A 13699-nucleotide genomic window follows, 5' to 3' on the forward strand; every position below is an offset into this window, starting at 1 on the left:
GTATTCTTGTTTTAGTTTTTTTTCGGAAAACTCATTTTTAGGTTTATGAACCGGGATTTTAGCCACTCTTGGCTGTTGTTTTTTTGGGCCTTAAAGCGTGTTAGTCTTGGCTATACAATGTGGATCGGTCTAAATGGACTTGGCGCAATTCGACCTTCGTTAGTATTTGTACGGCCGGCTTTAAGTTCCCTTTTACAGTCAGATGTTACCTTAGACAAAAGCTTATTCTCTAACTTTGGTACTTATTGATATGTTTTTCTATTTAGAAAAAAAGAAAGATACACGTTTTAAGAAAAGGTCTTTTCTGACGAGTCAGGTGAAGAAACAAAGACTGATATTTGACCCCAGATATGAACAACGGACTTCGTAGTAGCTGCAGTATTGTGCATGACGCATCTTTGAGCACAATCGGGCCATTGCAACCCGGGTCTTTCAACAAATAAAAGCGGAGATCTCGATCAGGAAGCTCGCTGTGGGTGGGCCGATGGTGTTATATTGTGATCCAAATTCTGATGGGAGATTGTTGGAATTTGGGCTTGGCCCATTAAGGCCCATGTGGTGCAAATTTTTAATCCCACATTGCTAATAGAAGTTGAGGAGACCACGTGACTCTCCTATATATCTAACCCATAGCCTTCACCGGAGAATATCAATCATATTATTCCTCTTGTAAGCCGCCGCTAGGCGTTGTACACAAACACCCGATATAGTGAAGTTCTTGCTGGCTGACGCCCGTGGTTTTTACTCTTCGCATTGGAGAGGTTTTCCACGTTAAATCCTCATGTCTTTCTACGGTTTGATCTTTCTATTTTTCATCGTTTTGTTCGCCGTCGCTTCTAACAAGTGGTACCAGAGCCGTGATTTCAAGTTAGGGTTCCGTGATGGCGTCGATGAAGTATGATCTACCGATGTTGGACTACAAGACAAGGTTCTCGCTGTGGCAAGTCAAGATGAGAGCTATTCTGGCGCAAACCAATGATCTTGATGAGGCGCTGGAAAAATTCGGGAAGAAAAAGAAGGATGAGTGGACCGATGAGGAGAAGCGCAAGGACCGTAAGACTCTTTCTCTTATTCAGCTTCATCTATCTAATGATATTCTACAAGAAGTGCTGCAGGAAAAGACTGCTGCAGAATTGTGGCTAAAACTGGAATCGATCTGCATGTCGAAGGATCTTACCAGTAAATTGCATATGAAGTTGAAGCTGTACACGCTTAAGATGCAGGATGGTGATTCGGTGATGGGTCACCTATCTGTCTTCAAGGAGATCGTTGCTGACCTAGGGTCAATGGAGGTTAAGTATGAAGATGAGGACTTAGGTCTTTTTTTTATGCTCTTTGCCAAGTTCTTATGCAAGTTTCCGTGACACCATACTATTAAGCCGTGATGAACTAACCCTTGCGGAAGTTTGTGAGGCACTCCAGTCTAAGGAGAAGATGAAAGGCATGGTGCAGACAGATGGCTCGTCCTCTAGGGGCGACGCTTTACATGTCAGAGGCAGATCAGAGCAAAGATCCTCAAGTGATAACAACGATCGTGGCAAGAGCAATGACGGTAGAGGCCGCTCCCAGTCCAAAGGTCCCAAGAAGAAATTCTGTAAGTATTGCAAGAAGAAATCTCATATGATTGAGGATTGCTGGAAATTACAGAATAAGGAGAAGAAGAAAAATAAATCTGATGGTAAGGCTAGTGTTGCTTCTGCTGGTGAAAACTCTGAGTCAGATTGTTTGGTTGTCTTTGCTGGTTGTGTTGCTGGTCATGATGAGTGGATTCTTGATTCTGCATGTTCTTTTCATATCTGCACTAATAGAGATTGGTTCAGTTTCTATGAGTCTTTGCAGAACGGTGATTTTGTGCGCATGGGAGATGATAACCCGTGTGAGATTATTGGCATTGGCTCTGTTCAGATCAAGACCCATGATGGCATGATTCGCATACTGAAGAATGTAAGGCACATACCAGGGATGAAAAGAAATCTGATCTCGTTGAGCACACTTGATAAAGAAGGACTCAAATACACCGGTTCAGGTGGAGTTGTGAAGGTATCTAAAGGTTCTCTTGTATGTTTGCTGGTTGATCTCAATCCTTCAAATTTATATGTTCTCAGAGGTTGTACTTTGCATGGTTCTATTTCTGCTGCTAATGTTGCTAATGCTGAACCTAGTAAGACTGACCTTTGTCATATGCGTCTTGGACACATGAGTGAACTCGGTATGACAGAATTGATGAAGAGAAACCTACTGGATGGCTGCATTCTGAGTGGCAAGAAGTTCTGTGAGCATTGTGTATTTGGTAAGCATAAGAGGGTCAAATTCAATACCTCTGTTCATACCACAAAAGGTACACTTGATTATGTTCATGCTGATTTGTGGGGTCCTTCACGTAAGCCTTCATATGGTGGTGCTCGTTATATGCTTACCATTATTGATGATTACTCTAGAAGAGTCTGGCCTTATTTTCTGAAAAGCAAAGATGATACTTTTGCTGCTTTTATAGAATGGAAAGTTATGATAGAAAGGCAAACTGAGAAGAAGGTCAAGGTGCTTCGAACTGATAATGGTGGAGAGTTCTGTTCGGATGCTTTTGATGATTATTGCAGAAAAGAAGGCATTGTTAGGCATCACACCATACCATACACTCCTCAGCAGAATGGTGTGGCCGAGCGTATGAACAGGACTATCATCTCGAAGGCTCGTTGCATGCTGTCCAATGCCCATATGAACAAGCGTTTTTGGGCTGAAGCTGCTAATACAGCATGTTATTTGATCAACAGATCGCCTTCTATTCCACTCAACAAGAAGACTCCTATTGAGGTATGATCTGGTACACCTGCAGATTATTCACACTTGAGAGTTTTTGGCTGCAATGCTTATGCACATGTTGATAAGGGAAAATTAGAGCCTAGAGCTATTAAATGTCTGTTTCTTGGTTATGGTTCGGGAGTCAAAGGATATAAATTGTGGAATCCTGAAACTAGAAAGACTTTCATGAGCAGAAGTGTTGTTTTCAATGAATCTGTGATGTTTACTGACAGTTTGTCCATAGATGATGCTTTAGTTGAGAAATTGCAGTCACAAGTTAGTGTGCAGGTGGAGCTTATGGATGACCAGGAAAATGAAGTTGTTGGTAATGATGTTTCAGATAGTGTTCCTGATACTGTTCAGCACTCACCTCCAGTTTCACAGTCTGATTTGCAGCATGAGGAGGATGTAGATTTACCTATTGCTCTTCGCAGATCAAAGAGGAGTTGTGGACCTCCAAACCGTTTAATTGAGGAGTATAATCTGACTTATTATGCTTTGAGTTGTGCTGAACAGGTGGAGGATGCTAGTGAGCCAGCAACATATTCTGAAGCCATTGATTCTGTTGATAAGGAGAAGTGGATCTCAGCTATGCAGGAGGAGATGCAGTCTCTTGAGAAGAATGGCATATGGGAGATTGTAACCTTGCCTGAGAAAAAGAAGACTGTTCGCTGCAAATGGGTCTTCAAGAGAAAGGAGGGTTTGTCCTCTAGTGAGCCTCCAAGATTTAAGGCAAGGTTAGATGTAAAGGGTTTCAGTCAGATTCCTGGTGTTGACTATAATGATGTGTTCTCTCCAGTTGTGAAGCATAGCTCAATTCGGACTTTCTTTAGTATTGTTGCTATGCATGATCTTGAGCTTGAGCAGTTAGATGTGAAGACTGCATTTTTGCATGGAGAGCTTGAGGAGGAAATTTACATGGATCAGCCAGAAGGATTCATAGTGCCAAGCAAAGAGAATTATGTTTGCAAATTAAAGAAGTCCTTGTATGGTTTGAAACAGTCTCCTCGTCAGTGGTATAAGAGGTTTGATTCATTTATGTTGTTACATGGTTTTAAAAGATCTGAATATGATAGCTGTGTTTACATTAAGATTGTTGAGGAATCACCTATATACTTGCTGTTATATGTTGATGACATGCTTATTGCTGCCAAGAGCAGAAAAGAAATCACTACAGTAAAGAAATTGTTGAGTAGTGAGTTTGATATGAAGGATCTTGGTGTTGCTAAGAAAATTCTAGGTATGGAGATTACTAGAGACAGAAAATCTGGTTTATTATTTTTTAGTCAGCATAATTACATTAACAAGGTTCTTCAGCGTTTCAATATGCATGATTCAAAGCCAGTTAGTACTCCTATTGCGCCTCACTTTAAATTGTCAGCTGCTCAGTGCCCTAGTTCTGAGGAGGATGTTGAATACATGTCAAAAGTCCCATATTCTAGTGTTGTTGGTTCTTTGATGTATTCCATGGTTTGCTCTCGCCCAGATTTATCATATGCTATGAGTTTGGTTAGCAGATACATGTCTAATCCTGGTAAAGAACACTGGAAGGCAGTTCAGTGGATTTTCAGGTACCTCAGAGGAACAGCAGATTCTTGTTTGAAGTTTGGGAGAACTGATCAGGGACTCATTGGTTATGTGGATTCAGATTATGCTGCTGATTTGGATAGGCGCAGGTCACTCACAGATTATGTGTTCACTGTTAGCAGTTGTGATGTGAGTTGGAAGGCTACTTTGCAGCCTGTTGTTGCTATGTCTATCACAGAAGCAGAATATATGGCTATTGCTGAAGCATGCAAGGAGTCAGTTTGGCTGAAAGGTTTGTTTGCTGAGCTGTGTGGAGTTGATTCTTGCATTGATCTATTCTGTGACAGTCAAAGTGCTATTTGCCTCACTAAAGATCAGATGTTTCATGAAAGGACAAAGCATATTGATGTCAAGTACCATTATATTCGTGATGTTATTTCACAAGGTAAATTGAAGGTATGCAAGATCACTACTCATGATAATCCAGCTGATATGATGACTAAACCAGTTCCTGTAGCTAAGTTTGAGCTTTGCTCAAGCTTAGTTGGTTTGATAGTTTAGCCCAAGAGGCTATTTGGCGCCAGAAGTTCTGTTCTTTGTTGTGTTCAGGTGATGATTTTGATATGCTACAAGAAGGAATTTGTCTCAAGGTGGAGTATGTTATATTGTGATCCAAATTCTGATGGGAGATTGTTAGAATTTGGGCTTGGCCTATTAAGGCCCATATGGTGCAAACTTTTAATCCCACATTGCTAGTAGAAGTTGAGGAGACCACGTGACTCTCCTATATATCTAACGCATAGCCTTCACCGGAGAATATCAATCCTATTATTCCTCTTGTAAGCCGCCGCTAGGCGTTGTACACAAACACCCGATATAGTGAAGTTCTTGCTGGCTGGCGTCCGTGGTTTTTACCCTTCGCATTGGAGGCGTTTTCCACGTTAAATCCTCGTGTCTTTCTACGGTTTGATCTTTCTATTTTTCATCGTTTTGTTCGCCGTCGCTTCTAACAGATGGTACCGTCCGATCCATGTTAAGTTTAGCTCTATTGCCGAGTTTCTTTTGTTTTATGTAATCTTAATCTTGTACTGAACTTGCATGCTTCACTTCTTATATGACATAGCAGTGCTCCTGCTTTCTCTTCCAAAAAAGCAATGTTGACTGTCGGTACCCTGTTGTAGGAATACCCACTCCTACTGCAGCAAGGCAGGACTCGCGTAGTCATCCGTAACTACGACGTAAGGGGCGGAGCAGCCGGGCCCCACAGGTCAGGCTCTTACCTCACCGGGCCAACGGCCCCGGACCCGCTCCCCTCTCTGGGACGAGTCCGGTGACGCCACGTGTCCCTGAGGAGGGGAAGCTCCGCGCTAACAGCCAAGGGCTCGGACCCCCCATAGGGGTCCGGACCTCCCACGCGCGAAGAACCAACATACCGCCGTGTGGGGTCCAGGGGCGCCACGTGTCCCGCAGGCGCGGGCGCGAGTCTTCCGCTGGAAGACTCACCCACCCACCGCATTCAATGCGGGTGGTTGATGCGTGCTCTGCCGCCGCGGCACGCGGGGCAGCCTTTGTCAGGCCTCACTGTAGACCACATATTACCGAGGTACACAGTGCAGCCGCATGCGCCGCATCCGCGCAGAGCCTGTCTGCTGCATTAAATGGATATGACGGCAAGGCACCTTTTCATCATACCGTCTACGCCGCAAGCTACACGGCCCCTTCAGCTACGCTGCAGGCAACGCCGCAAGCTACACTCTGGCACCGTTTCGACAAGACGGGGCATGGCTATGCCGGACGGGAGATTCCCACGGGCAGAGCAAGGAAATCCAGGAATGAGATCTTCGTCGCCTGCAACGCCATGATGTCTGTACAGTATGTTATTTTATACTACATCGTTGGGCCACCTGTCGGGGACTCAACGGCCATGTACACACCTCTCTTGAGATATAAAAGGGAGGCGCTCGCTGCACTCTAGGGAGAGAGCTCTAGACACGCCAAGACTCTTGCAACACAAGCTCAGTTTCACTCCGAACAACCCTGCTCTCAACCTCTTGAGAGCGCAAGCAATACAACACACAGTGGACATAGGGTATTACGTTCCGGCGGCCCGAACCACTCTAAACCTGTTGTGTTCATCGCGTTCTTCCATCGAGATTGGGCTAATCCTAGCTAACCCCCGAGTACTCACCCTCTGGGTTTAGACGGGTGTACTACACCACCCGGTTGTGGATTTGCACACCACGACATTGACTCTTGCCAAGATGGACAGTAAAATATCATCAGACAACATGTTGAACCTATCTTCATCTTCCCCTTTCTTAAAAGAAAAACATGAGTCAACATGTAACCAGTAGTAAACAAACATCTGTTCAATTAAAAAAAATTCTTTTGGGTTCCTAATCAGGTAGACTCAATGCTCTTTTTTTGCTTCGAATATTAGGTGAGCTCTACCGCAATTCACATAGAAACAGGAAAAAGAACATCCTGTTAAGCTACGAGAGAGAGAGAGAGAGAGAGAGAGAGAGAGAGAGAGAGAGAGGGAGCGAGCTCACCTGACTCTGTCCGTTATTTAACTCCAAGAAAAACCTGGCAGGCTGAAAGCGCGCCGAAGTTCACCAAGGCTCGAGTTTATGCACAAAAGCTGGAGCTCCTTAGCAACGATGTTATTCTCCTAAAGACTCGATGTTATTCTCCTAAAGACTCGAAAAACGAGTTTATTTGAAGATACCGAAATGCAACAATGTACAGAGTTGTTTTCCTTCCGTTTGCACCCCTAATCCAACTCGAAATCACCCCGAAATCGAATCATGTACAATTTCTGAAATCATATACTGAGCTGCTTCTTTCCTTATCTTCCGTCTCTTCTCCTGAAGGAATTCCTTGAGCCCCCGGAGCGCTACGTCGACGTCCTCGCTCCTCAGCAGCATCTCCGACACCTCGGCCGGCGTCACCTCCACCGCCGAAAGCAGCTCCTGTATCTCCGGGAACAGCTCGTGATCGTCGACGAGGAAGTAGTTCCTGGCCAGCGTCCTGAACGCCTCCCAGCCGCAGTAACCCATGTAGATGTGCATGTCCATCCGGCCCGGCCGGAGCAGCGCCGGGTCGAGGCGGTCCTTGTAGTTGGTGGTGAAGACGATGATTCTCTCCTCGCCGCACGTCGACCACAGCCCGTCGATGAAGTTCAGCAGCCCGGACAGAGTGATACCCTTGGGCGGAGGTGCTGCTCCCGGCCGGTGCGCGTTCTTCTGCCAGCCGTCGTCGTCTGACGAGTCCGATGTGTAGCCGGGGTCCAGTTCCTCGACCGGCTCCGGCGCCTTGATGTCTTTCCTCGACGCGGCGGCGTCGAAGCAGCAGTCAATGTCCTCGATGACGAGGATCGACCTGTTGGGCATGTGGATGAGCAGCTTCTGCAGCGACGAGTTGAGGCGCACCTCGGAGAGGTCGAGGTCGTAGAGGTTGAAGCGGAGGTAGTTGGCCATGGCGGCGACGAGGCTGGACTTGCCGGTGCCGGGCGGGCCGTAGAGCAGGTACCCGCGCTTCCACGCCTTACCGATGCGGCGGTAGTAGTCCCTCCGCTTGAGGAAGCGGTCGAGGTCGGCGATGACCGAGTCCTTGAGCGCCGGGTCCATGGCGATCGTGTCGAACGTGGCCGGGTGGTGGTGGTTGATGCCGTGCCACGACCGGCCCTCGTTCATGAAGATCCGCAGCGCGCGGTCCCGCATCTGCAGCTCCTCCGCCGTGGACATGACGAAGGGCACGTACCGGTCCAGCGCCGTGTCGGCGTGCTCGGCGTCGAAGCTGAGCTCCAGGGACTCCCGCGGGGAGCCGCCGCCGCCCTTGCCCCCCTTCTTCTTGTCGTCGCCGCCGGTCTCGACGGAGGTCCACGTGAACTCGACGCCGTCGAAGACGTCGACGGTGGACCCCCGGGGCTCCATGCACAGGAGCGTGCTCCACCGGCCGCCGCCGTCGGGCTCCTTGGCGCGGGACCGCGCGAGGCAGAGCCGGCGCATGGCGCGCGGATCGATCCGGGTGGCCAGGTACGCGCGCGCCGCGTCGAAGAGGTGGTTCTCGGGGTACCCGGCGTCGAACTGGCGGCGGATGACGACGGTGTGGCGCTCCCTGTCGCCGCGGCCGAACCGGGCGCGCACGGCCGCCGCGCACCACCGCACCGCGGCGCGGAGCTCGTCGGGGAGCAGCTCCCGCGCCATGCTGCGCGCCATCACGGCGTACGCGGCGGCCGAGGCCGCCGTGGCCAGCGCCGTCTTGTACGCGTCGAGCGCCCTCCGGGCTCCCTGCGGCGCCGAGGCGGCGGCGGCCGGGGCGGCCAGTGGCAGGTGATCCATGGCTCGCTGGCGACGCTCGGTGCTTCTCCTCTTCAGCGCACTAGTGCGATGTGGTGCTGAGCTCTTTGACAAATGGCTCGTTCTTGTAGGCTGTGAGCCGAGTGTTTTCCACTTGGTCGGCCCAGAAAAGCACATGAAGCGATGGCAAAGCAATTTCAAGGGAATTTCCCGGCAGCAGTGGCCCCTGATCTGCAGCTTTCCTTCGCTTGATTGATTGACTCCAAGTCTTCCAGTCTCCTCTGGGGCTTGCCCGTGACGGAAAATTTTAAAACTTTGTACCGCAGTCATCGTGCGTGATCGCACGCTTGTGTAGTTGTGTGCTTCAAAGATTCTTTGCATTTGCCCTTGCATCGTAGCCAAAGATCCTTTGCAAATGCACGTCTCTGACATGATGCGTCGAAGCCGTTCGGTGAATCGCGTGAGCAACAGCAGCCAAATGGCCCGCCGCTCGGGTGCGCGGGCAGCCGGGCAGAGTGCCCGCGGTCACCGGCGGGCCGGGCGGTGGCGTCGGTTCGGGTGGCCGGCGGCGGCGCGCCGCCGGTCGATTGGGAGCCGGATCGGATCGGCCTACGTCACAGTAGCCTACGTCATCAAATGTGGCACCGTTCATGTCACACTCTCACGTGTGTTTTCGTTTCTTTTTTAGGGGTTGTGTGTGCTTAGCGCCCCCTCGGTCAACGAGTCAACCGGTGGGGCCCGACCAAGGCGACTACTACTAAAGTAGTGTAGACTCCACAAGTCTCCACTGGTTTCATCGCTTCACGTACGTGATCGTTTGTGACTGCGGACTTGTGTGCTTCAAGATTCTTTGCAGTGGCCAAACAACGCACGCCGTTTAGTTGTGTCAACAAACTTTCCTCGCCGCATAAATTTTGCGCACTAATCATCTGTTGATCACAAAAGCTTGAACTGTCCAAAGATACCTGACCAGCCAACAAATCTTGAATACAATTTGGGACCCCTTGATCGTCAAAGGTACGAAACGGCAGGTGACGTTATAATGATCACTGGAACGCCGGCAACTCATGCTAACTGCTTTCATCATGATTCATGAAACAAAATAGAATAACCAAATATGATGTTCATTCCATTTTCAGCTTATCACTGAGAACACACACACACACACACACACACACACACACACACACACACACACACACACACACACACACACACACACACACTGGTTGCTCAGTTGCTCTGCTCAGAGTTCGATGTGGGCTCCAGGAGCACCAGGAAGAAGCAGAGCAACTACAGGTCCATGTCCACTTCAACCTTTGCACCGCCAATTACAGGTTTCTTTTTCTTTTTCTTTTGTGGGTAGCCAAATCTTAGGTGAGCTCTACCGCAGTTCACGTAGAAACATTAAAAAGAACATCCTGTTAAGCTACACTTGTGGTATTTTGAATACTGAGACAGAGGGCTCACCTGACTCTGTCCATTGTTTGACTCCATGAATGACCTGGCAGGCTGAAAGCGCGGCCAAGTTCTAATGTTACCACCTCAAGGACCCCAAGGCTCGAGTTTATGCACAAAAGCTGGTGGAGCTCCTTCCGAAGCAACAATGTTATTCTCCTAAAGACTCGATGATCGAGTTCTGAAGACTCGAAAGTTGAATTTGTCTATGAAGATACCTAATCTGACTCCAAATTTATCTCGAAATCGAATCATACAAGTTATGAAATACTCCGTCAAAATCTGACAGATTTATCGCCTTATTTGCACAATCACGCATGGGGGTCAGTTGAATCCCATATTTTTTTAGATCGCACCTGGATGCCAGGATGTAGGAAGTTGAAGCCTGGTGGACCGTCGGTCCGTCGCTGCGCCGGTGGTGTTGACTATTGAGGCCCCCCTCCCAGACTCTGAGCAGCACGCGCGCACGAGAGTTGAGAATCCCCCGATCGCTTGCTAGCTATCCAGCCGCCCATGCCATGGCGCTGCCGCGCCAGCTCCTCCCTCTCCTCGCGGTCCTCGTCTCTGCGGCGGCGCAGCCGGCCATCGCCGAGGCCGCTCCCGAGAGCACGCCGGGCGCCGGCATCAAGGTCTCATTCCGCCCCAGTCGTGGCCATCGTGGTCCGCATCTTCACCATGATCTTCTCCCTCACTTGTCTCCTCCTCGTGTACGCCAAGTTCTGTGCCACTCGTCCTCCACGCCCCTGCCCGCCGCGATCCCGACCGACCCCGCGGCCGCGCCGCCGCAGGCGGCATCCCCAGGCCGGTGCCTCGCCCGCTTCGACGACGCCGACCACTTCCGCCTCCTCCCGCGCTACCATGTGGGGTCGGATGCGATGTGGATGTGATTTGAGTATGGAGAGCCTGATTTGAAGAGGCCGTTGATTTCCCCATTTTTAAGAAGTTTTTTTTATTTTTTGTCTAATCTTTTACCTCTTCATTTATTTAGAATTTTTATCTAGTCTGTTGGAATTGCTGACCATCACAGTACCATACACACATACACTGGACTATGTCCGTTTCAAAAAACACACACACACTAGACCATGCATATGGGAGTTACTCTGCATATGCATCTGTGGTGACGAATCAACATCGCTACACATCTTTGAAGTCGGAGTATTATTATCTCAATCACGATCGATATACCTATACGATCATGGCGATGCTACCTTGTCCTCAAGTTGTATCGGCAGGCCGTGCAGCGGCGACGGCGCGGGGTCCCTGACGAAGGTGTTCTCCTTGCAGCAGAGCTTCCACCTGAAGCGCCTCACCAGGTAATGCAGCGCCACCAGCGTCTCGATCCTGGCGAACTCCATGCCGGCGCAGATCCTCAGGCCGCCGCCGAAGGCGACGAACGAGCACGGCGGCGCCACCGACGCCGACTGGTTCTCGCCGAACCGGGACGGGTTGAATTTGTCCGGGTCCGGGAAGATGCTCCCGTCCATGTGCGTCGCGGCCGCCGTCCAGAGCAACTGCCACCCTTTGGGGATGACGTAGCCCTCGAACTCGATGTCTTCGGTCGCCCTCCTGAAGGTGCCGAAGACCGGGGGCACCAGGCGGAGCATCTCCTGCGCGGCGCGCCACGTGAGCTTCATCTTCGCCAGGTCCTCCCAGGTCAGGGCCTCGCCGTCGCCCTTGCTCTTGGCGATCTCCTCGTGCTCTGCACAGCGAATAATGGTCGAATAAGCAATCTCCTCGTGGTCAGAAGTTCCAGTCAAGGCATGGTGAGGTGATCGATCGGATCGGGGTTGTTGCGTACCTTTGACCATGGCGGCGAGCGTGTCAGGATCGTTGGCGAGGTGGCGGATCAGGAAGGTGAGAAGGATGGAGGACGTGTCGTGGCCGGCAATGAGGGAGAGCATGGCGTTGTCCACGATCTCCTTGTCGCTCAGCAGCCGCGCGCCGATGTCGTCGGTCAAGCTGAGCAGGCACGCGATGAGGTCGCTGCTCCGGGAGGCCTCGCCCCGCTCCAGCTTGGCCTTGGTCTCCCGCGTGATCCTGGCGAGCACCCGGCGAGCGCTGGCGCTGGCCTTGAGGCTCCGGCGGAACGGCGTGAACGGCAGGTCCACGGGGACGGCCCACATGCCGTCCATGACGTGGTTGAAGTCGCCGGCGAGGGCGTCCCGGACGGCGCCGCGCTCGAGGCCGAAGAGCAGCAGGGAGATGATGTCGAAGGTGAGCCTCTTCATCAGCGGCATGACCGTGACGGTCCGGCGGCCGGCCCAGTGCTCGTCGAGGTGGCGGCGCACCTCGCCGTCGATCTTGCCCACGTACAGCCGCAGCATGTCCGGCTTGAGGAACTCGAGGAGCGCGCCGCGGATGCGCTTGTGGTCTTCGCCCATGAGCTCGAGGATGTTCCTCTCCCCGATTATCCGCTGCGCGGACCGGGGCTGCTGCGACGCCAGCGCGGGGTTGAAGAAGAGGAACTTGTTGGCCTTGGCCCCCGTGAGCAGCACCGTGGGGATGCCGAAGAGCGACAGCTTGGACACCGGGCCGTACCGGTCGACGCGGCTCTGAATCCACTGCTCGGCGGTGTTGGCGCGCGGAGGAGGTCGAGGCTCTGGCCGATCACCGGCAGGCCCAGGGACCCCGGGGGAACCTTGCCCCGCTGGCATGGCTTCCTGGCCCTCGTTACGAGAAGGAAGAGAATGGATACGGCGACGGCGACGAGCGCGAGGACAAGGGAGAGGGAGAGATCCATCGTTGGAGCGGAGAACTCAAGAAGTAGCTAGCTAGCGTCTGTTAACTGAGGAGTGCCGTCGCTGGTGACTCCTACGTATACTCCCAAGTCCCAACACTGGAACAAAAAGTCAAACATTTTGTTTTCTCCCTTAGGGGAACTAAAATAAGTCCGTGTTTAGATAGAACGTAATTTTTTTTTGCGACAGAATCTTGTTAATTTGAAGTATTAAATGAAATTTATTTACAAAACTTTTTATACATATGGGTTGTAAATCGCGAGACGAATCTAATGATGCTAATTAATCTATGATTAATCCATAATTAGCAAATAGTTATTGCAGCATCACTATTGCAAATCATGGATTAAATAGGCTCATTAGATTCGTCTCGCAATTTACAGCCCATCCATGCAAAAAGTTTTATAAATAGACTTCATTTAGTACTTCATGTGTCAAAATATTCGATGTGATGTTTTTTTGTTTACAGAGTTTATGGGTAAAGATAAACAGTGCATAAACCTTATAGTCCAGCAGTGGAACAAAAAGTCGCAGGTGTGTTTCCTCGTTTCAAGATGACCGTGCGCAGCTTGTCAAAGCACGTGATCGAGCAGCGCGTGGAATGTATGCACTCTGATCATAACGCTGCCTGCAAGACCGGCCAAAAAAAAAAAGGTAAAATTCGATTCATGCCACCACAACTCCGTGAAATTGGGTGTCATGTTGAAAATCATGCCACTTAATGGCATGATTTTCAATATGAGATCCAATTTCAAGAAATTGGAGTGGCATGGATCCAACTGACCCAAAAAAAACACCGACTGCAAGACCAAATTTCCACCGTGTGAAGCCGATGAATTTCCAATTTCTAGTGTTTGAGCAGGTGCGAACCGT

The 13699-nt window shown here is 50.3% G+C and overlaps 1 protein-coding gene and 1 pseudogene across 1 annotated transcript; both read right to left on the minus strand.

Moving 5' to 3' along the window:
* Positions 1 to 6992: 6992 nt before the first annotated feature.
* On the minus strand, positions 6993 to 8745 carry LOC120689699 (AAA-ATPase At3g50940-like). Its single transcript, XM_039972082.1, has one exon. It carries the CDS (start codon positions 8667 to 8669, stop codon positions 7116 to 7118), a length of 1554 nt encoding a protein of 517 aa, XP_039828016.1. The 5' UTR covers positions 8670 to 8745; the 3' UTR covers positions 6993 to 7115.
* Positions 8746 to 11229: 2484 nt separating this feature from the next.
* Positions 11230 to 12879, minus strand: LOC120689705 (annotated as a pseudogene).
* Positions 12880 to 13699: the final 820 nt, after the last annotated feature.

The sequence above is a fragment of the Panicum virgatum genome, chromosome 2K (assembly GCF_016808335.1).
Source record: "Panicum virgatum strain AP13 chromosome 2K, P.virgatum_v5, whole genome shotgun sequence".
Lineage (NCBI taxonomy): Eukaryota > Viridiplantae > Streptophyta > Magnoliopsida > Poales > Poaceae > Panicum > Panicum virgatum.

Coding starts and splice junctions, on each gene's coding strand:
- LOC120689699 (XM_039972082.1), bottom strand. CDS start 8,669: ATGGATCACCTGCCACTGGCCGCCCCGGCCGCCGCCGCCTCGGCGCCG.